The sequence below is a fragment of the Herpailurus yagouaroundi genome, unplaced genomic scaffold (assembly GCF_014898765.1).
Source record: "Herpailurus yagouaroundi ecotype Mexico unplaced genomic scaffold, PumYag 141, whole genome shotgun sequence".
Lineage (NCBI taxonomy): Eukaryota > Metazoa > Chordata > Mammalia > Carnivora > Felidae > Herpailurus > Herpailurus yagouaroundi.
Genome location: NW_024412396.1, coordinates 15,986,743 through 16,008,844, shown reverse-complemented (window position 1 = coordinate 16,008,844; position 22,102 = coordinate 15,986,743). Strand labels below are relative to the sequence as shown.

At 34.9% G+C, this 22,102-nt stretch overlaps 1 protein-coding gene across 1 annotated transcript in view; it reads right to left on the bottom strand.

The window, feature by feature from the left end:
* Positions 1–22,102, bottom strand: part of TTC6 (tetratricopeptide repeat domain 6) — a 209,369-nt gene that overhangs the window by 52,349 nt on the left and 134,918 nt on the right. Inside the window, exons 10-18 of the mRNA XM_040476984.1 lie at positions 21,307–21,680; positions 15,367–15,826; positions 14,895–15,024; positions 13,859–14,031; positions 12,010–12,146; positions 7,348–7,517; positions 4,260–4,380; positions 2,712–2,862; positions 925–1,007 (exon numbers count right to left, since the gene is read on the bottom strand). Of these exons, the coding sequence (XP_040332918.1) occupies positions 925–1,007; positions 2,712–2,862; positions 4,260–4,380; positions 7,348–7,517; positions 12,010–12,146; positions 13,859–14,031; positions 14,895–15,024; positions 15,367–15,826; positions 21,307–21,680 (1,799 nt within the window). The remainder of the gene's footprint in view (positions 1–924; positions 1,008–2,711; positions 2,863–4,259; positions 4,381–7,347; positions 7,518–12,009; positions 12,147–13,858; positions 14,032–14,894; positions 15,025–15,366; positions 15,827–21,306; positions 21,681–22,102) is intronic.

Genomic DNA, 22,102 nt, shown 5'->3' with positions numbered 1-22,102 from the left:
TATATATATATATATATATATATATATATATATATATATATATATAAAATTAGGAATCTTTACTGTGTACCTGCACTATTGTATACCTGAAGCTAAAATAATATTGTATGTCAGCCATATATTAACAAAAGTAAGTAAATAAATAAATAAAATGCCAGTATAGTTAACATACAGTGTCATATTAGTCTCAGGTGTGCAATATAGTGATTCAACACTTCCATACAGTACTCAGAGCTCTTCGAGATAAGTATACTCTTTAATCCCCTTCACCTATTTCCCCCATCCTCCCACCCACCTCCCCTCTAGTTACCCTCTGTTCTTTATAGTTAAAAGTCTGTTTTTTGACTTGTCTCCTTTTTTCCCTTTGTTTCGTGTCTTGAATTCTACATATGACTGAAATCATATTCTAACTGTCTGGTTTATTTTGCTTTGCATTATACCCTCTAGATTCATCCATGTTATTGCAAACAGCAAGATTACATTCTTTTTTATGGCTTAATAATATTCTACTGTGTATCTTCTTTATCCATTCACCCATTGATGGACACTTGGGCTGCTTCTACAGTTTGGCTATTGTAAATAATCCTGCAATAAACATAGAGATGCATATATCCTTTAAAATTAGTGTTTTTGTATTATTTAGATGAAAACCTAGTAGTGGGATACTGGACATTGGGGTAGTTTAAACAGTTGTGTTTTGATGCAAGGATAGAGAAAAGGGTAAGATATCTGGTTATCTTATAAATAATCTTAAAATTTAACAAACACAATAGCTATATCTGACTTGCTAGTTGAAAGGTGGCCATTGCTGGGAAATTAAATGTAAAAAGAAGAGGACAGAAAGATCAAGAGGGAAGTAAAGATCCCAACAGCTAGCTCATGTGCTTAGTTATGCCAGGAAGAAATCCATTTCTATGTTCGTACCTTATTATATATAATTGGATTCCATCTGGCTGAAGGTGGATAGCACGAGATAATTCTCTTACTGCCTTTTTCAATTTATGCAACTGTTGAGTGATAAACAGAAACTTTGCTTACAATACTGATTTGTTTCCCTTCTGATGCTTCCCTCCCACACTTCAATACAGAAATTTTGCAAGAACATCTCCTAATATACATGAGTTCTTTTGGGTTTTGTTTGTTTGTTTGTTTGTTACTTTTTAAGAATCATCAAACCAAATGGGATACAAAGAAGTTTTTTAAAAACTTTTTTTAAAAGTTTTTAAAGTTAAAAAGTTTTTTTTTTAAAAACTGTTTACTAAGCCTGCCCTGGGTCTTCCACCTCCACCATCAGGAAAGGAAGGGCATTGCACGGGACTCGAGTCACATTGGGTCCTGAGATGTCGACAATGGAGAACAGAGACTCTAGCTAACTCGCAGTAAGCAAGCACTGTGAGCAAGAAATAAGCCTTTGTTATTTTAACACAGTGATTTTAAGTGTTCGGGGTGGGGGGAGGGTTTGGTGCGTGTGTGTACGTGTTTAGCCACAGCACAAACTAGACTATCATGTGTGACCAGAGAACTTGTAGAAGACGACGGCAGAATGGTAATAAGGAGCCAATTCCTGTGGTTCTTAGAGGCCTTTGGCTTTTGCAGGATTCAGCTTTTATTCTGAGTGCAAGGGAAGCTATTAAAGGGTTCTGGGCAAAGTGAAATAATCTGACTTATGTTTTAACAGGATCACTATGGCGGCTATGTTGAAAATCCTTCCGAAGGGAGTAAAACACAGAAGCAAGAAGACCAAGAGGTCCCTGCAGCAATCCTGATGAGGAATGACACTGTCTTGGACAAGATGATTAGTGGTGGAGTGGTAGACAGGGATATCTATTTTGAAAGGCAGAAACAACAGCTAACAGTGTTTATCTCTGGAAAGTCAAATTTGGTTGGAATCAGGGAGGACTTTTGCTATTTATTGCATCTTTGACTTTGCAACACTAAAGATATATCACATTTTTTAATTTAAATAACTTGTAAAATTTAAACAAAATCTTGGGGCGCCTGGGTGGCTCAGTTTAAGCATCCGGCTTCGGCTCAGGTCATCATCTCACAGCTCTTGAGTTCGAGCCCCACGTCAGACTCTGTGCTGACAGCTTAGAACCTAGAGCCTGTTTCAGATTCTGTGTCTCCCTCTCTCTCCCCCTCCCTTCTTCACGCTCTGTCTCTCTCTCTCTCTCTCATTCTCGCTCTCTCTCTCTCTCAAAATAAACAAACATTAAAAAAATATTTTTTAATTTAAACAAAATCTAAAGGTAAGTATGAATGAGTAGAATCCCATTATATACACAGATCCCATTCTACGAACCCACCTGCTCTCTCTCACACACACACATACACACACACACACACACACACACACTCAAAACCACTGTAAAATGTTAATAGTAGTTGTCTCTAGAGAATAAAATTATGGATTATTTTAACTTACTGTTATTTGCATACATATATTACATGAAATAAATATATATTGTTTTTGTAATAAGGAAAAACATTGTTTTTTTAATGAAAGACAAAATTCACACTTCATAAGTAAAGGCTTTATACATAGGTAATTATAATTAACTATATGTACTTTATATTTATTGCTTGACATGCATTAGCCTCTGTAATTAACTGAAAACAAATATATTAATATACTGAAATTACACTGAACAATAGATATTCAGAAAATTAAAGCATTTTTTTTTAAATCAAGGTTTTCAAAACTTAAATACCTTATGATAGGTTTCTGCTCTACAAATATAGCTTTGAATATATAAAGGATCAAGTCTAATAGCCTCCGAAAAATGCCAAATGGCTTCAACGTAGTTATCCAAGTATAGCAGATGTATGAGGCCAATATTTACGTAAGCGAAAATAACAGTTCTAAAAAAAAAGTGAAAAAGCAAAATCTTGTTAGACATTTTAATTAATCCAAATGTTTTCCAATTTTGAATGAACCTAGTGAAATACATACATCAATATATATCAGGATGTTTTATTAAATGTTTTACTAAAACAAAGTAAATCAGTTAACGATTCTCTTAAAAATTATAAGCACCTTTATAAAATCCTTAGTTGAGAATCAACATTTATAGAGTCTATGCTAGGAACAGAATTCCTGAACTCCCCACTCCATCTTTACTCTTCCTTGACTTAATCTTGACTTACCTTGAATTTCAAGCTTAGTTTTTCTCAATTTAAAAGTGTTCCCCTCAGGCTATGTTGTGTTCGCCATGAGTAACAGAGAGAAACAGTAATATTCTCAGAGCCTGGGGTTAAAAATCCTCTCCACCTACATATTAACCCAGCTTCTTTTCTTTATAAAATAAATGTATTTTTTCTCTCTTTGAATCAAAACATTTTCAATAGAGAATTGATCTTAGAAATTACTTTATTTGATGCCTCTATTTCAAAATGAGGAAACTACATACCCTATAGCCCAGCTTTGTTAGAAGCCTAGACCCTTTGCCTAAAAGACACCAAAGTTCTTACTGCCCATTTTTTGGCTTTTTTTTTGCAACTGAAACTCTTTTCTTTCTGGCTCAAAAATATCTAAAAAGGAACTACTTTGGCCATTATGGAGCCATTCTCCATGACTTTCCTAAGTCAAGTTTAAAGTTTACCTTAGATAAAAGTAAACAGTCTGCTGGTTGGCATGGAATTGGCATGTTGTTTTTACTTTTTTTTTATGCCTTTCATTTTAACAAATGCTTCTTTGAAAAGAACAGAAATTAATTAATTCTGTGTTTTAGAGCTTAGATTTCTGTACCCACTAAAAGTGTGTACAACTTTTAGTCTTTGTTTCTTCCTGAACCTACACTCTAACGGTATTGGTTTTTTCTTTTGCTTTACTATCCAAAATGAAGTCAGATTCTAAATAGTTTCCTACTATTGAGTCATATGTTGTGTGCATAGCAATATATCAAGCAGAATATTTTCTCATTATTTTAAAATTTGATAACATTTTTTCATGAAGTTAATTTCAAGAAGCTCTGATCTGTTTATCCCCACACTGCTGTCAGTAACTTTATGTTGTTATCTGTGAATTGGACTCATCTCAAAAGCATTCAATATCTAAAATTTGCAAAAGTATCTAAGGTAAAACAGATGTTGGGAACCAGATCTTTTCTTAGAAGTAGTATTCTAATTCTAGGATGCTTTTACAATTGTTATTTTATAAGGTTATTAATGATGAGGGGAAAGGGCTTTTTCTTTCATTTTGTTGTTTTTCTTAACTTTATACAAAAGTGAAATCAGTAAGAATGAAAAGGAAAACATACCTTTCTAGAGAAATAACAGTTTCAAAGTCACAGATTGCCAGCAACCAAAGCTTTAGATCTGCATAGAGTATGCCCCGATGTAGAAAACAACCAAGATTTTCATAGCCATCATTTATGAGAGCTTAAAAATAACAACATACATCTTATTTGGCTTCTGAACAAAAATATCTGAGTTGTGTTTTAGTCTTTACCCTTCCCATTGCTTATTCTTACATTTGAACACTTTATAAAACATATCTATGATGAGCGCATTTATTTGGTAAGAAACAGTATTCACATAAAAATATATTTGTCTATAAGTAACAATGTGGCTATCAAGGTTTAGAAATTCATTACAACTGGGGAAATCCTGATGGTAATCTAGGATAGTCCACTCACTTCACAGATGAAGAGATTAAGGTGCAAAGGGGCTTAACCACAGTCATGATTAAGTCAATGGCAAAGATGGAATCTAACCTCTGATTCACTTCAGTGGATTGCAGTCAGAAGGGCACCATTGCCCTTGATGGGCTGTTAATTATCAGGAAAGCATTGCTATTGGTCATAACACAGGCTCTGGTACAACTCCAGACACGCAGATGACAGAGATCAGGCTGCTACACATCAACCAAGAAGAGCAGCTCAAAGAGACTACTCCAAGGTAAGCTGAACTTGGAGTTAAGGCAGGCAACTTGACTATGCATATTCTAAACAACAGGAGTGTGGGGCAAAAAGAATCTTCTCAGTACTCCAGGTGTGCGTCTTTCATCTATAAGCAGTCTAGAGGTCATCTCATGTATCCCCACTTACTAATTTTCCCTTCACTTTCCCAAAAACATGCTAGTGAATTACATGGGTTTTCCACAAGATTTGATCCATGTCTTCTAAGCTTCTCAGGCCCATTCTGGCTAAGAAGGGAAAGTTCTGCCAAAAATGTACATACTGCTCACAGTCTGGGACAAAAATATTCACAGTGTTAGATTTGGGGAAGTATATTGAGTTTAAGCAATGATGACACAGATTAAATAAATAATCACGAAGGCAATCTGCTCCATTCACAGTATAACTGGATAGCAAAGACAAAGTCAGCTGCACTTTTGGTGGTTGCTCTAGGAAAATTAAAAAATTCTACCTAAGGAAAAAATATTAGAATTACTTAACCTCTCTGTGCCTCTGTTTTCTTATCAGGGATGAAAATAATTCCTACCTCATAGCATTATTCTCAATATTAATTGAAACACTCTATATAAAGCATTTAGATTAGTGTTTGGCAATTAGTGAAATGCACAATAAATGTTAGATATTATTACTAGCTTGGAAAAATATCTTAAGGGTCCTTTTTGATTGTGGAAGATAAAACTCCTTAAGCTAGCCTGTAGAAAAGAATTAAAGCCAAAATCAAGTTGGTCTGCTCTGAATAATTAAATAACAAAGACTTTGTATTATTGTGATAGCCTAGAAAAGAGGGAGTGAGGAGCCCACAACTTGGAGAAGAGGGAAGTATGAAAAAGAGGCTTTTAGAGATTACCAAGAAAGGAGTTTGGCCAGATGGCAGATAGACAGAGCTGACAGAGAGAAATAAACTTCAAGAAAAATGGGTGGGCTTGACCTTCAAATTTAAATCGCTTTGGGGCACCTGGGTGGCTCTGTCAGTTGAGCATCCAACTTCGGCTCGGGTCATGATCTCATGGCTCCTGAGTTCAAGCCCCGCATGGGGCTCTGTGCTGACAGCTCAGAGCCTGAAGCCTGCTTCGGATTCTGTGCCTCTGTCTCTACCCCTCCCCCATTCATGCTCTGTCTCTCTCTGTCTCAAAACTAAACAAACATCAAAAAAATTTTTTTTCTAAATTTAAATCATTTCTGCTAACTTTATCCTTTGAATCCTAAGATATTCATTTTCTTAATGTTTATTTATTTTTGAGAGAGAGAGAGAGAAAGAGATCATGAGCAGGGAAGGGCAGAGAGAGAGGGAAACAACAGAATCTGAAGCAGGCTCCAGGCTCTGAACTATCCACAGAGCCCAAGGTGGGGCTCAAACTCATTAACTGTGAGATCATGACCTGAGCCAAACTCCAATGCTTAACCCACTGAGAGACCCAAATGCCCCCAACCCCAAGACATTCATTAACAGTAACCACAAGAATTGTGTGGATATACAAAAATGGAGAATCAACCAGAGAGCAGAAATCAGATGCAAAGATTACAAGAGAGTTAAACAAAATTTAACTTAGTCTTCCCTTCCAAAAATCCTTAGAAATAGAAGGGAGGGTACCAGATTCCTCCCAGCACATAGGATAGACTCTAGGTTATTTTATTTGAATATTCATGGCACAGGTGGCCTCAGAAGGCTATCATCTTATATTGCCTTCCTTCAGGAGCTATGTAATTCTCTTTGTAAGAGTATAGTTGTCTCTTAGTCTCTAGATACTGATACTGCCTCATCTAGAATGATGGGATTGTAGTACTTTGCACCCAGGGGAACACTGTTGGTCTCTGGCTGGAATTATCCAATCACAATGGGCTAATTTATTCAGCTGGGACTGTTTACTGAGCACTTACTCTATGCACAGAATGGTGCAGGGCATGTTTATATACCAAGAATACACTGATACAGGGTAAAGTGGAAATGACTACTGTTAGCTTTTGGCATCCTATTATTACTAAAGATTCTCAAAGCTCATTTTTAGTTTAAGGGTTTAAAAACTCAGAATTTGACTAATCAATGGGCTAGGCCTATGGAGTAGGACACAGCCCACTAGGAAAATTCACTGCTGCTTTAGCAAGCTGACTAGAAAATAGACCTGGATTTCCAGAAATAACCTGAGAACTCAATATATAGAAAGAGATTTCTTTGATATGATATTCTCCCTTTGCCAAAGTTATACCCATACATGTAAGTACAAACACACTCACATTCACTAAAAGGGCATACTAGGAACACTTAAACCATTGTAGCTTGTAAATATATGTGAATATATATACTATACAAACATATCTTAATATGTAACTACATAAAAATATACATATTATATTAATCATCCCATATTAGTATTCCACTCCATGAACTTCAAATCAAATTCCTATGTATGTGCAGTTGAAGGCAAAGTACCTGAAACGCTGTAGTCCTGGAGCGCTCTAAAAGGGCTACTCTTTCTAAACAAGCAGGCTCTATAATACAGTGCTAACCAGTTATTAGGATCTAAGTGAATTGCCACAGAAAGATCTTGAGTTGCTTGCTTATAAAATTGCCGTTTAAAATATGCTCTTCCTCTGTATGTCCTAGAAAAAGAAAAAAATTCAATATGTATTACAAAATACACATTTTCTTTTTTTTCCTTTACAACTAATTTTGTATTTGAATAACAATTTCTGATTATTTCCACTTGCTCCCCAAAAAAGGTTAGCAATGATGTTAATAGCAAAAAGGATATGAACTTTTTATAAATAAATATACTTTATTTTATATATAATTATATGCTTATTAATAATATGCTAATTATATGCCTACTAATCTTATTACATTTCTTGTACTTATCAGAGAAATGTATCAATAAAATAAATATGAGTTTATTTATTTTTATTACTTATTGAGTACCCAAAATGTTAGGCTTTAATTTATGTAAGATTGTTCTATAGAAAAAACATATAATCCATTTTGAAGGAAATGGGCCTCAGTGAGTGGAGTTGTTAGAAGATTTTTCTTTGGCACTGAAAATGCACCCAAATAAATAGGAGGCTGCTTCACATGGATGAAAGCTATTTCATCAATTGTGTGATTGGATTTTATCTCCATTAACTTCTGACTCCAATTTCAAAATTATCATTAACCTACATCAATTCCTGAAAATTCCATTTTCAATCATTTAGTAATGTAAAGTAAATCAGCTTTTAGAAATAAAATAAGGCAATTAAGGAAAAACAGGAGGAATAAGCTAAAAGGTTATCTGCTGCAAAGAAGTTAACATAAATCTAGTTGGGGGGAGGGAGAGGAGATAAGGAGATGTATAAGAAAGTTATATTATGAAATCAATGATAACTTGGAGAAAAGAGTGAAGGCAGTACATTGACAGACTGATAACAAAGATCTCTCAAAAGCACTAAGCATCCTGAGACTCACGATATTTTATCTTTCACCTAAATGTTTATTGCCCCATCTTTAAGAAATGTCTTATTTATTTTCTAATAAATATAATAATTTTATATTTATTGTTAAGTATTTCTGATTGCTAAGAATATTCCTAGTGATTTTTCAGCATATTATATGACCCCAAACTTAAAATTTACAGGATAAATCTTTAGTAATATTTCTGTAGGATGCCATTAAGTCATGTCAACTCTTCAAACATACTGACTTTTATATCTTTTCCTTATTTTGTTTCCACTGCTTCATACTTCACACCCTCCTCAGCTCACACCTGTACTATTTTACTCCATTCCTAGTTCTAAAGTAATAAGATCTGATCATCAGATAATAAAGATCTCTTTTCTCAAAAACTTTCAACAAACCCCTACTGGCAATGGAATGAGGTCAAATTCTTCAAAATGGCATATAAGGTCTTCCATAAGCTAGCATCATCTTACAATAGCTTTAATTAATCTTCTTGTTCTCCAACTAATTTGATGCTTTCCTGCAAGTAACACCCCTTTTACTCAAGAAGACGTAGACAACAAGAAAAGAGCAATAACTAGGGCAGAATATTAAAAGACTTTCCAAAAAGATTGTCCTCCTTTCAAATGACTACAAGTTGGGATAATTTTAGAAGCAAGTTATCTCAAACTTTCAAAGAACAAAAATTATCTAATCATAAAGGATATGTTCCTAAGAAAAGAAAAAGATGGAAGGCTTAATTCCTTTTGAAAAAGAAGCGAAATACTGAAAATACAATCTGACTATGAAACTAGAGAACAATCTCACTACAAATGTAGATGAAAAATCTTCAAGAAAGTAAAAACAAAGAGAACTCAGTATAGTTTGATAATATTCCATCCAAAAATATATGAGGTCCAAGAGGCACTTATCTTTCAAAATTAGAAAAACTGTTAATATGAGATTCCTATAAGTAAATGAAAATTCCTATTATTACTAACAGTATTGTTAAGTTAAAGTCAATGCAATGATATAAAGTTGTGAGATTAGAACAGAGAAAAACTGGCAGAATAGGGAACTTCAAAACTTCATCCTTCCATAAAGGTAATGAATATGCTAACACCATCAGAATCAACTTTTTTAGAACTCTGGAATCAATATAATTAAAAACTTCACAACCACCATGAGAATGCTTTATACAGGAAAGAAATCTACACATCAGATGAAGCTCAGGATGCTACGTAGGATAAATTCAAAGAGATCCACACAGAGACACCTTATGATTAACCTGGTGAAACGGAGACAAAAAACAAAAAACAAAAACAAAAACAAACAAAACTCTTGAAAGCAGGATGAGCGAAGTAACTGCTCCTTTACAGAAGATTTTCAATAAGACTAACAACTGATATCTCATACAAAATCATGGAGGCTACAAGGCAGTGGAATAGCACACAGGCATGCCTTGTTTCATTGCACTTCCCTTTATTGCATTTTGAAGATACATTTTTTATTTATGTTTTAATTTTCTTAATGCTTATTTATTTTTGAGAGAGAGAGAGAGAGAGACAGACAGAGTGTGCAGGGGGCAGGGGGAGCAGAGGGAGTGGGTAGGTGCAGAAGGAGTGGGAGACACAGAATCCAAAGCAGGCTCCAGGCTCTGAGCTGTCAGCAGAGTCCAATGAGGGGCTGGAACCCATGAACCACGAGATAATGACCTGTGCCAAAATCGGATGCTCAAACAACTGAGCAACCCAGGCACCCATTTTTTTTTTAATTTTCTTAATGCTTATTTATTTTTGAGAGAGAGAGAGAGAGAGAGAGAGTGCGCGAAGATACTACGTTTTTTACAAAGTAAAGGTTTGTGGCAACTGTGCATCAAGCAAGATTATTCACACATTTTTTCCAACAGCATTTACTCACTTCATGTCTCTGTGTCACATATTGGTAATTCTCACATTTCAAAGATTATTATTATATTTGTTACGGTGATCTATAATCAGTGCTCTTTGATGTTATTATTGTCATTGTCTTGGGGCTCCTTAAACCATGTCCATATCAGACAGCGAACGTAATCAATAAATGTGTGTGTTCTGGCTGCTCTACCAACTGGCCATTCCCTTGTCTCTCTTCCTGTCCTCCAGCCTCCCTATTCCCTGAGACACAACAATATTGAAATGAGGCCAGTTAATAGCCCTACAGTGGCCCCTAAGCATTCAAATGAAAAGAAGAGTTGCATGTTTCTCACTTTAAATCAAAAGCTAGAAATAATTAAGCTTAGTGAGGAAGGCATGTTGGAAGCCAAGACAAGCTAAAAGCTAGAACTCTTGCACCAGTGAGCCAAGTTGTGAATACAAAGGAAAAGCTCTGGAAGGAAATTTAAAGTGCTACTCCAGTGAACACATGAGTGATAAGGAAGTGAGACAGCCTTATTGTTGATATGGACAAAGTTTTGGTGGTCTGGATAAGGATCAAACAAGCCACCACATTCCCTTAAGCAGAAACCTAATCCAGGGGAAGGCCCCAACTCTCTTCAATTCTATGAAAGCTGAGAGAGGTGAGGAAACTTCAGAAGAAAAATCTGAAGCTAACAGAGGTAGGTTCATGAGGTTTAAGGAAAAGAAGCCATCTCCATAACATCCAAGAGCAAGGTGAAGCAGCAAGTGCTAGACATAAAAAGAATACTACCACATGATTCTATTTATATAAAGTTAAAAAAAAGAAACAGGCAAAACTAAACTAAAAATATTTAAGGACACACACTTATGTGATGAAACTAAAAAGGACTACAAGGAAGTGATTAAAATGGACATCAGGGGGCGCCTGGGTGGCTCAGTCGGTTAAGCAGCCGACTTCGGCTCAGGCCATGATCACGCGGTCTGTGAGTTCAAGCCCCGCGTCAGGCTCTGTGCTGACAGCTCAGAGCCTGGAGCCTGTTTCAGATTCTGTGTCTCCCTCTCTCTGACCCTCCCCCATTCATGCTCTGTCTCTCTCTGTCTCAAAAATAAATAAATGTTAAAAAAATTAAAAAAAAATGGACATCAGGATAGTGTTTGTTAATCTTCTGGGAAGGCAAAGGCACAAAGGGGTCTCTAGGGTGCTGGAAATGTTTCTTGATCTGGTAATAGTTACACAGGTATTTACATTGTGATAAGTCATTAAGCTGCACACTGGTACACTTTTCTGAATGCATCCCTTATTTTACTATAAAAAATTTCAATACTGAACAAATTGCGAGTAAAAAAATGAGCAGGTACAACTACATACACATTTAAATCTCTTCAAAACAAAACTTAGATTAAAGGAAAAAGCAACAAAATGAGAACTTTTTATGCACAATAAGGTTGGAAAAAGCAAAGTTCATTATCAAACTTATAATAAGATATTACAGAAACCTATATAAACAGTTCTCTGTACTCAGTGAATAAAAAGGATATGAAAGAAAACTTAAAGAATAAAATATAGGTCAATATTTTCAAAATTGGTAATGTATCTAGTATTTAGGAAATGTAAATGAAACAACTCCAAATTGTCATTTTATGCCTATTAAATTATCCACTACTGTTAGGACTGAAAATTGACTTCACTATTTTTAAAAAGCTGTCTGACATATTTCCAGCAATTTTCTTTCCTCAGAATGTATTTTAAAACAATAATTTCAAAAACCACATCTAAAATAATTTCTACCTGGCTTGAGAATTTTGGGGATCTATATTTAATAAAGCTGTAAAATCTTGTATGGCTGAAATCCAGTTTTCATTTTCATAGTAAAATATCCCACGTTTCAACAATGCATCTGTTCTTTTGGGATCATAAAAAATGCACTACATGGGGTGTGGAGGGGAGGCAGAAAAACACAACACAATAATGAAAAAAGAATAAAACACAAGAAAAGTATATAATCTCATAGCAAATTAACTAGCCGACAACTACGTTTTTAACTTTAGATTATATAAATGCAAACTAATTTAAGATGCCTAAACTTTCAAATTTGCATTTAAAGACCAGGTCTTCAGTAAGAACATTTATCAACAAATTCTAAAAAGGGGAGGAGGTTAACTGAGAGAGGGAAAAAAAAAAAACCCAGCATATATCAGAAGCCAAAGCTTTTGCCCACCAAAATTTTTACTGATAAAATTTCAGAGGTGCAATGTTCAACTAAAGTGGGGTTGTATTAGATCATAGCATTTATCCCAATTAAAAATGATACATATTAGACAATATCAAGGCTGATTCAGTCAAATCGAATATGTATTAATCTAGTCCCTAAAATGGTAAAAAGGAATTAATTGGTATTGGCCTGGTTTATTCATTTCACATTGACATGCTAGGCAAGAGTGAAAAGGCTACATCATTGTATACTCAGTTGTAAATTCCTTGCCTATTGATAGTGGGGGGCTGGGGGGGAAATGGGGAAGTGAAGCACAAAGACTACTGAGTATTTTTTAAAACAGTAGAAAAAGAAAAGAAAAGAAAATCCTAAAGATTTTGAAGCTTATTTGGCCTCAAGTGGCTGCATTAGTCAATGCATGGAGGAAATGAACAGGAATAGATAATCTAATAATTTCATTACCTTAGAAGAGATTTTTGGTCACTTCTAGTTTACAATCCTCTTGAAACAAAAGAATGTCAAGTATGAGGCTAACCATCATGAATTAAGAAAAAGGGTAGTTGGGAACACAGAAAGCTAAGTTATTTAAATAATTTCTAAATTCTCAATTGTATTAAGAAGTAGAATTTAGAGCAAAGTCAGGAGATCAAGGTTACAATTCCGCTGCAATTAGGGGACTATTTGGCTGACTCTAGCCTCAAAGTACAGTTCAGCTAAAAGTTCACTTCTTCAAGGGAATTCCCTGATATTTCACAATATAAATATATAATTAAATATATATTTACCCCTCCATTATCTTTATTTCTTTCATAGCACTCACCATAAATTGTATGTATTTATGTACGTATTTATTTCTGTAATATGTCCTTTAACCTATAGGCTCCCTGTAAGCAAGAAACAGGTCTGTTTCATTCACCAAAATTTATCCACTACATTATAGAGTGATAAATATACAGTTGATAAATATTTGTGAATGAATGAATGAATGAATGAGCCAGCGAGCACAGCTTCTTTAAGAGCAGATGGGTTCTCTGTAGAAGAGAATCAGCCATGTCTCAAGAGTTAAGAGGTGGAAAATAATTTTCTCTCTTGTCTGAAGGGAAGAAGCAATTTTCAAAGGTTTCTTGAAGCACTTTTCATGCTTCAGAAGAGCTAGTAAAGTCATGCCTCCCTCCCGGAGTTGTTTCAATGCACCCATACCCAACTCTTTGATGTAAATCCATTCATTCACTAATAATAAAAAAAATCATTGACATAGCATTAATATCAATTCTACTACTGAGTGCTCTAGGTCCTAACATATAATAAATTCGTTTTTATTATATAATATATGTGAAAGACACTCAATGACTTGCTCTAATATTAGGAGAAGAACATCATGATCTAAAATACATAAATGTCAGCATTATATATGATAAAGCTTACCTTAGAAAAGTCATCGATGGCCAGAACTTTGTTTGCTATTTCATACATCTCACCCCTCCTGAAATATATATCAGCATCTGTGGGCTTGCACTTAATTGCCTGGGTATAGTTTAGAATTGCTAAAGTAATGTCTTTTCTTCCCCTGAAAATTTCTGCCTTTGACAAATATGCCTCTAAAGAAAATTAAAAAGGTAAAATTTAGTTTTACAGTCCTTTTATTAACTATGAAAATTTTAATCCCTTTCCCTCCAAAAACATAGAATAATGTTTCTGTATTATACTTTCTTAACCACTAAGGGTTGTTTGTTTTTTTTTTTTTTTATCTATTTCAACAATGCAGAATTTGTTCTCAAATGCTGGTAAGTATCTATTTGTGGTTATAAGCATTTTCAGTTTCAATTTTAAGTAACAAAAATGACCTTTTATCTTTTTGTATATCTGCAGTGTTTCATACTCTTTTAAAGTTTATAGTAAAACAAAAATTTATGGACTGGCAGAAATAGGCATAGATCGAAAAACATTTATTAAGCTCAAGTTATATTCTAGGGGTATGTTATTCACACTGTGGATACAAAGATGAACAGGACATTTTCTCTTTCTCAAAAAGTTCCATGTTTAGTCATTCAAGCTGATTAGAGGACGGTACATAAAGGCAAATGTATAGATTTCATCCAACCAAGAAGTCTTAGAACACTAAAACTCTTCAGAGATTTGTGGTCAAGAAAAGATTTATCAATCACTTCTATAACTAAAATTTTAAGTTCATATCCTTCTTGTGCGATGACCATTAAGGAACCAATTTATTGTAATGTACACAAGGATATTAATTAACATTTCAAACCATGGTGAGTATTTTGAAAACACCATAGGATCATACAAGTCCCATATATACAATATCAAGAGTAAATTTAACTTTAAAGAGCCAGAATCATTTTTGGAGACTTATATCAATATTAACTTCTATATCTTTATAACACCACTAAGTGACCAAAGCTTAGGTAAAGATATAAATAATATAACTGGACAGAAAACCCACCTGCATTATTTTTATTATATTTATTTACATAATTCAAATCATCCAAAGCTTCATTAATTTTGTCTTGGAAAAGATAAATAAAATGTCGGTGCCAATAGGCATTAAGGAACAATGGCTCCAAGAGTATAGCCTAGAAAATATATGTATAAATTCAATTAAACTTGGTTTATTGAAGGAAGATATCCCAACAAATGAATTTTTAAAATACTATTGATCCCAATGGCATTCTATGTGTATATTATAAAATGATACCTCCCAATCTGACAGACAAAATGTAGTGTTTTTCATATCAGTCATTTGAAAATGCCAATAATTATAATTTCATAATCCTACACCTATACCACAAAAATTCATTGTTCAAAATTCTAGTAGAAATTATTACATACATTCCTACATAGAGAGGACAATTACATAACAATATTAATATAAGTACAAATTACTAATATTGTTATTTTGATTAAATAAAACTTACTTCCTGTAGATCTTTCAGGGCACTCTGCAACTTTCCCAGTTTCCTATAAATAGCTCCACGCCTACAATATGCAAATGCAGGATATTTTTTCTTATCATTTATTTCTTTAGTCAAGATCTCCACTTCGGATTCATAATATTTAGTAACTTCTGGAGAAAGACCAGACTTCAAAGAATCACTCAATTCTAGTTTTGGTGGTTCTTTCATTCTTTCAGACGTGTCATTATGGATAGATATTTTAACTCTTTTGTGTGTGGTTGTCTTCTGATGTTTGTGCTTAGAGAACATATCAAGAGCCCATGTTCGAGGGTTAGTATTTTCTGGAATTCCTCCCTTACTTTGGACAAATTCATCAAAATTTAAACACGAAGGTAGACTGGGACACTGAAATTTACGTTCATATAATGGAATTCTGAGTAAATATTTCTTCTGTCCAGGAAGGATCCCATGAGATGTTGATCTAGTTATTAAAAGAGTGATTTTTAAATGACAGAAATACAATTATTTTTATAACCAATAAATCAACTCAGTTTTACACAAAATTCGTTTCTTTATTATTAAAATAAAATTACACGCTATTTTCATTCAAACCAAGTTCTCCTGTTCATTCTTCAAAATTGTAACATATGAAGAATATGTAGAAACTCTATAGAATTTATGAAAGCAGATTATTATTAAAGATGTAGCTTTCTTAGAATACTGAAATAAGGGGTCAATGCTCCTTTCAAGTTTCATTTATAACCCTGTCCCTAACCAGACAAATTACAATGAGGAATTGAGGAGGTAAAACTTGATGTGAGGAAGGCAATGTCATCCAAGAGTTTGGAGAGGACATGAACTTTAGGAAATGGGAAGAAGAAAAGATTTAACTACACAGCATACTACCAAATTAATATCCCAGACGCCACCCTTCTTTAGTAGACTATCAAATTAGAGAAAACCTAATATGCTTTCAAATGCTACATTTCTAGTATTTTCCTCCTCAAATTCTCCATTTTCTGAAGTTTTCATTCAGTAAAATTTAGCATATGATGGGTATTGTACCAGCCATACAAGTGAGAGTAAGTATATTCTATTGGAAGAAAAAAATGTAAACCCCATCATTTCATAAATATTTACTGAGTTTATACTGTGAGAAAGACCTATTGCTAAACATTAGGAGAATTAAAAAGTCAGTATTCTTCTCTTCCCTTACATTGTGACACTCTCCATTCCTCTCTACACTCTAGTGCAACCTGCCATATCTCTTTTTGCCTAGAGTACAATCACTTCTTAATACCAGACTTCTACTCTTACTCTTTGTCTAATCTGTTCTCCACATGGAAGTCAGCATGCTTGCTTATTTTTTTCTTAACAAATGTAAATCAGATCATGTTATTCCCTCCAAGAGCTTCTCCTAATATCTAGAATGCAAATCAAGCTTTTCTTCATGGTCTACAAGACTCTACATGATGAGGCCCAGGCATATATCTCTGATAACACTACTCTCTCGCCTCTCAATTTTCCAGCCATGTCATCTGAGAGCAAGCCTCAAGGCTGTTGCACTTTTCAGCACTTCTGAATGGCTGGCTCCTTCTCAATTCATATTTCCTATCAAATGTTACCTTAGAAAGGACTTCTGTGCCAGATGCATTTTGTTTCTACCTCCACGTTCAACTCTACCCTTGTCTACTTTGCCCTCAGACCTGGGGGACTTACTCTGTTCAGACTATATTCATAAGATCCTTGTTCTCTGTCTTCTAATTGGGTATGTCCAATTAGAAACCCCAAAGAGGAAAGGAGGAGAGTGAAGTCAAGGTATTTATTCCTCTGACACCCTCCTAAAGGGTCGCTTCAAAATGGCTATGATCCTTGACCACGGATCACTATTTTTTTTTTTTTTTTTTTTTTAAGGAAACCGTTTCTCCAAAATTCCTCTTCTAGGTTCTAGTAATCACTCCTACTTTTTGTCCTCTCAGACTTAGGGGCAGAAAATGCTCTATTATTTTTAGCCACAGCATACTACATTATCATTTGTGGTTTCTTATGCCCTGACATTTTTGTAAACTGTGCCTTTGTTATATTTTCATAGAATTATCCTAAATTGAGAGTGCTGTTTAGTACTGGTACCCTGACTGATAAAATAATTGGTACCCGAGGTAGACTCAGGAAATACACACACAGAAGGATCCTAGGATAAACTTATTCCCAGGATAAAATAGGACACAAATAATCCACGGTGTGTGGTGGCATCAAAGCTCCTGAAATTATCACTAGTGTTAGCAGGGGATGGTGCCCAGGTGGAAGACAAAGTTGTAGGAGATCAAGTAGCTACCACTTAGTCACTCGGACAACAGTAATGGTTATAAAAATTGTGGAATCACTTTACTTCTTTCAGACCAAAAGAGAAGAACAGTACCTACTAAATGTCCAAATTTCCTAAACCTTGGATACCATGATAATGAAGCTACTGGAAAAGGAGTAGGAAACAGAGGATGTGAACATTTGAGCAGGCATGAATGAGGCCAAGAAGTTTGAATCTCCAAATTTCACTTATCCTCTCTTGACAGAAGAGACTGCCTGAGATATTGTCAGATTCTCCAGTCTGAGAGACTCAACCCTCTCCTGTATAAATATTTTTCAAGGACTACGCTGAGATATTGCTTCATATGTTATATAAAATCTGATTCAAGGACTCCTCAAAATCACTCATCTGGGATCTCCCGAGCCCTCTCATGGAGCTACAATGACTATTGTCCCTCAGTCTCTTACATACCTCATCCATGGATGGGTGGTTGCTAGCCCTAGCCAGTGAAGCCTTGCTAGAACTTCCTGCCAGTCTCTGAGTGATTCTCAAACTTTAGCATTAGTCACCCAGAAGACTTGTTAAATGCAGGTTTCTAGTGTAGATTTCTAGCTAGATTTGGTGGACAGAATTTTAACTCATGGAGATTAGTGTTAAGAACTAAAAGACTGCAGGTCCTCAGAAAGTGAGATATGTGGGCAGCCTGCTAAGGTGTTCTTTGATTTACATAAATGAAAAACGTTTAAGTCTTCTGGGCATAGGCGTAACCAGCTATAGCTGGGGTTTAAAACCTCTCATGCAGCTCTCTGACCTCAGCTAGTTCATATCTAAAACTTCTCACCTGACGGGAAGGCCAGGCCAGGTCCCTCTGAGGAAGGATCTGGCAATGTGGCCCAGGTGGATTTAATGAAATTTCCCCCAAATTTTACAAAGGTCTGGGAGAGAAGAAACACCCAAACCTTCTGAGAATTATTAGATATTTAACCCTAAACTTATGTTGATATACAGATACCCATTGTGGATGCCACTGAAGTTCACAATCAAATTGGGGGATTCTGAAGGTCAAGTGATATAAAGAATCTTGGCCTGAAACCATCTAACAGAATCTAGTGAGATATGGACCCATCCTGTGATAATTTCCCTAGTCCCAGAATGTGTAGTAAGAATGAATCAACTTGATAATTGTGTAAACTACACCATAAAGAAGATAATAGCAGTAAGGATCAAGTAGAAATCTTTGGAACTGCCTCCATTCCATCCCATACCACCACCCACCAAGATAGCGTACCAAAAACAATACTAGGCCATCAGGGAAATTACAGACTAGTAGCACTAAGGAAAATATGTCACCTACTGTTTGGGGTAGGGGGAAAATAAATTCTGCCTCTCTTGGGGATGTAGTGGCAGCAAGACGGACAAAAGAAAATCAGGACTGAGACTATAGATTCACTGTCAGGAGGTAGTGAAGTTTGGAAGTTTTGGTAGTGGAAGTGGGGACCATGGTCAGTTATTCTAAAAAGAGACAGAAGGAGATGCATTTACAGGGATAAGAGAGCCAATAGCAAAAGGCCTGGTCTGAATCTCAGTTCAATATGTTAGTCAACCCTGAAAGACCGAACACTGGCAGAGATCCGAGGGACTGGCGATTCACAGAAGTCCAGGTAAGAAAGAAGGTAATGAGTATAAGGAAGTAAAGGTGAACCAGGAACCATCAACATGCACATCTTCTTGCTGCAACAGTAAGCTTCTGAAGAAGGTCTCTGCTAGTCCCTCACTGGCTGGTCCACCAATATTGGATTCAGAGATCAAAGCTGAGGGAAACTTCCAGAGAAATGGTGAAGCTACAAAGTTATTACAGACACATAGCATCCTGCCATGACCTAGATGAGGGGCTAGGCAACAGGGGTAACCTATAGTAAAGGGACTGGCAGAAAACACATGGGGCTGGGTTTTTAATCAACTCAAATGGACTTCGGCAGGAGTTACTTTCCACAGTCGAGCTTTGACTTGATATATGAGTACATACACTGTCTGCTTCTAACCATTTAAGGGAGCCAGCAAGAATGAGTATAACTAAACAAGCTTAAAGGTCAGATATACAGTGGTTAAGAAGGATAATTCTGTGTTAACCAAGTTAAGATTTGTGAAAAAAGATCTCAAACTATACAAATAAAATTATTTTTAAAGTTTCTCCATAAACTTGTTTTAAAATAACAATTATTTAATAGCTACACTTTTGTGCTAGTTTAAATTAAGATTTTTTAAAAAGAAGAAAGCTGTACTAATGTATTACCCTAGATAAATACTCCTATAGTTTGTTTTACTGCCTCCACCAAAAGGCTCATCCTATTACACCTGTTGGCAGTATATACAAATTTCAAATTCAGTTGTTAAAAGGCAAATAAATCTCTTTAAATGGTGAAACTTTATAATCAAAGTGATAAATAATCAGTAAGCGGTAAAATACCCTACCAAAATAGTGTTTCATCTGCTTATATTCTTTATAGAGACAGAAGCCACTTAGGTATGGCCAGAATGGTGCAGATATTATCCTTTCTAGGATAGTAACGATTCATATGCTTTGAAATCAGCAAATGTATCAAAAATTTATAAGCTAATTTCTGTTTCTTATCAAAAATATTTGTCAACTTAGAAAAACCTATCTGAAGTCTTCTAAAGATGAGCTAACAAAACCAGTTCCACATATTTGCTGCAGGGAAAACTCAAGCATAAGTAGTGTGCAGAGAACTCGGGACTTGAATGGCATCCTCCACTAGGATTGGTCTCTCTTTCACTCTGTCACTCACATTTACAGTGATTGTTCCCAAGTCTTTTCAGGGACAATAAGTCACTACACCAAAACATCATGAACCCTTTTTCAGAACCACAAGACTTTATAACAATAAACAAAACAATATGACTCACTTCAACAGTAAAGTCTTTAGTTTTCAAAAGGGCATACACTTAATGAATTCCTTATCATCTGGGGTTATCTAAAGAGGAATAAAGCCCAGAGCTTTCTGCAAACTATTTTGCACAACACTTAAGTCTAAGAAAGTTACGTCCTGAACACTTAAAAGATGAGCATACCTGGAACTTCAACTGTTGTTATCTCAGGTCCTTGCACATTTTAAACATGCTATATACTATTACTTACAAGTAAGGAGAAAAATTATTTCTATGTGTTGATCCCTGAATAAGGGCTCACACAACATACAAAAAACAGTTTGTCTACCTAGATTTCCCAATCTATTAGTTACAATTTGAAAACAGTTAAATCTCAGCAACTTACTTCAACTTTTGAATGGGTGACACTTATTTGGAGCAGGCATTGTTTTTTGGTGTTAAATCGCTTCAGAAAAATAACTTAGTAGATTTTCTTTCTTTCCATTGAAAGATTTCATCAAATCAAACTGACTTAGTTTTACTTCATGTCCTTAATCAGCCCCAACTTTAAATTATAGTTTAAAGCAGTCATACATTTTTACCATTAAATATTCATATATTTAAAAATAAGGGATTGTCCTTTAGTTAAGGATTTAGCATATTTTCAGTGCTGAATAAAATAATAACAACTTCAGTTAGTGAAATTATAAGATTAAGGCCAAAACTACAATACATTTCTTAAACTATAACAATTACTGATTAAATAAGACCTTTTAAGAACTTTTGGTGGCTTGGATAATTCATCATACACGTTTGAGAGTTTACTGAGTTTCAATCGTTTCTTCCATTTCGTCTTCTTTTTCTTGGGATAAACAATGTAACTTATGCCGGCTTTTCTAGATGCTTCAATGAGAGAGAGAGACAGATCTCTCACATTGCTTCTGTTCTGGATGTGATCTAAGATAGTGTCTATATTTTCTTTCACAGGGATGGCTTCCTCAGTTTCACTTTGCTGAGTCATCCAGCGCTCCAGCTCCTTTGCTTTCTGAAATAGAATCTGTTTCATATTGCTTTGCATGTCATCCTTAATCTCTAATGGAGTTATGGTCTCCTCTTTCCTCAACTCCACTGCAGATTTTACTCTCTTAATTAGCAAGAAACAAAGACAAAACCATTTAAAAATCAATTTAGTTGCTGTGTGTTTTAATTAATTCAGTTAAAATTACTATTAACGTAGTTTGGTCGCTTGTTGAAAATTTTTAAATCGTATTTTTGATGTTTTTCAAAGTCAACTTATAAAGTTAATAGTAGGTTAGTTAAAGCAAAGTACAATAATTTGGTAATGTGACATTTTGTTAGCTACATAAAAATAACACTATAAAGTATATATGTATTAACTGTGATTTTATATATTCTTAATTAAAAGAGAATGCTCTTTACATATTGAAATAAAGTACAAACTCTACTTTTACTTGTAATGCAAATAAAAAAAAAATTGGTAGAATGGGTAAGAAATACTAAAATGACCTATCCTAGAAAATCAATTTGAGGGGCGCCTGGGTGGCG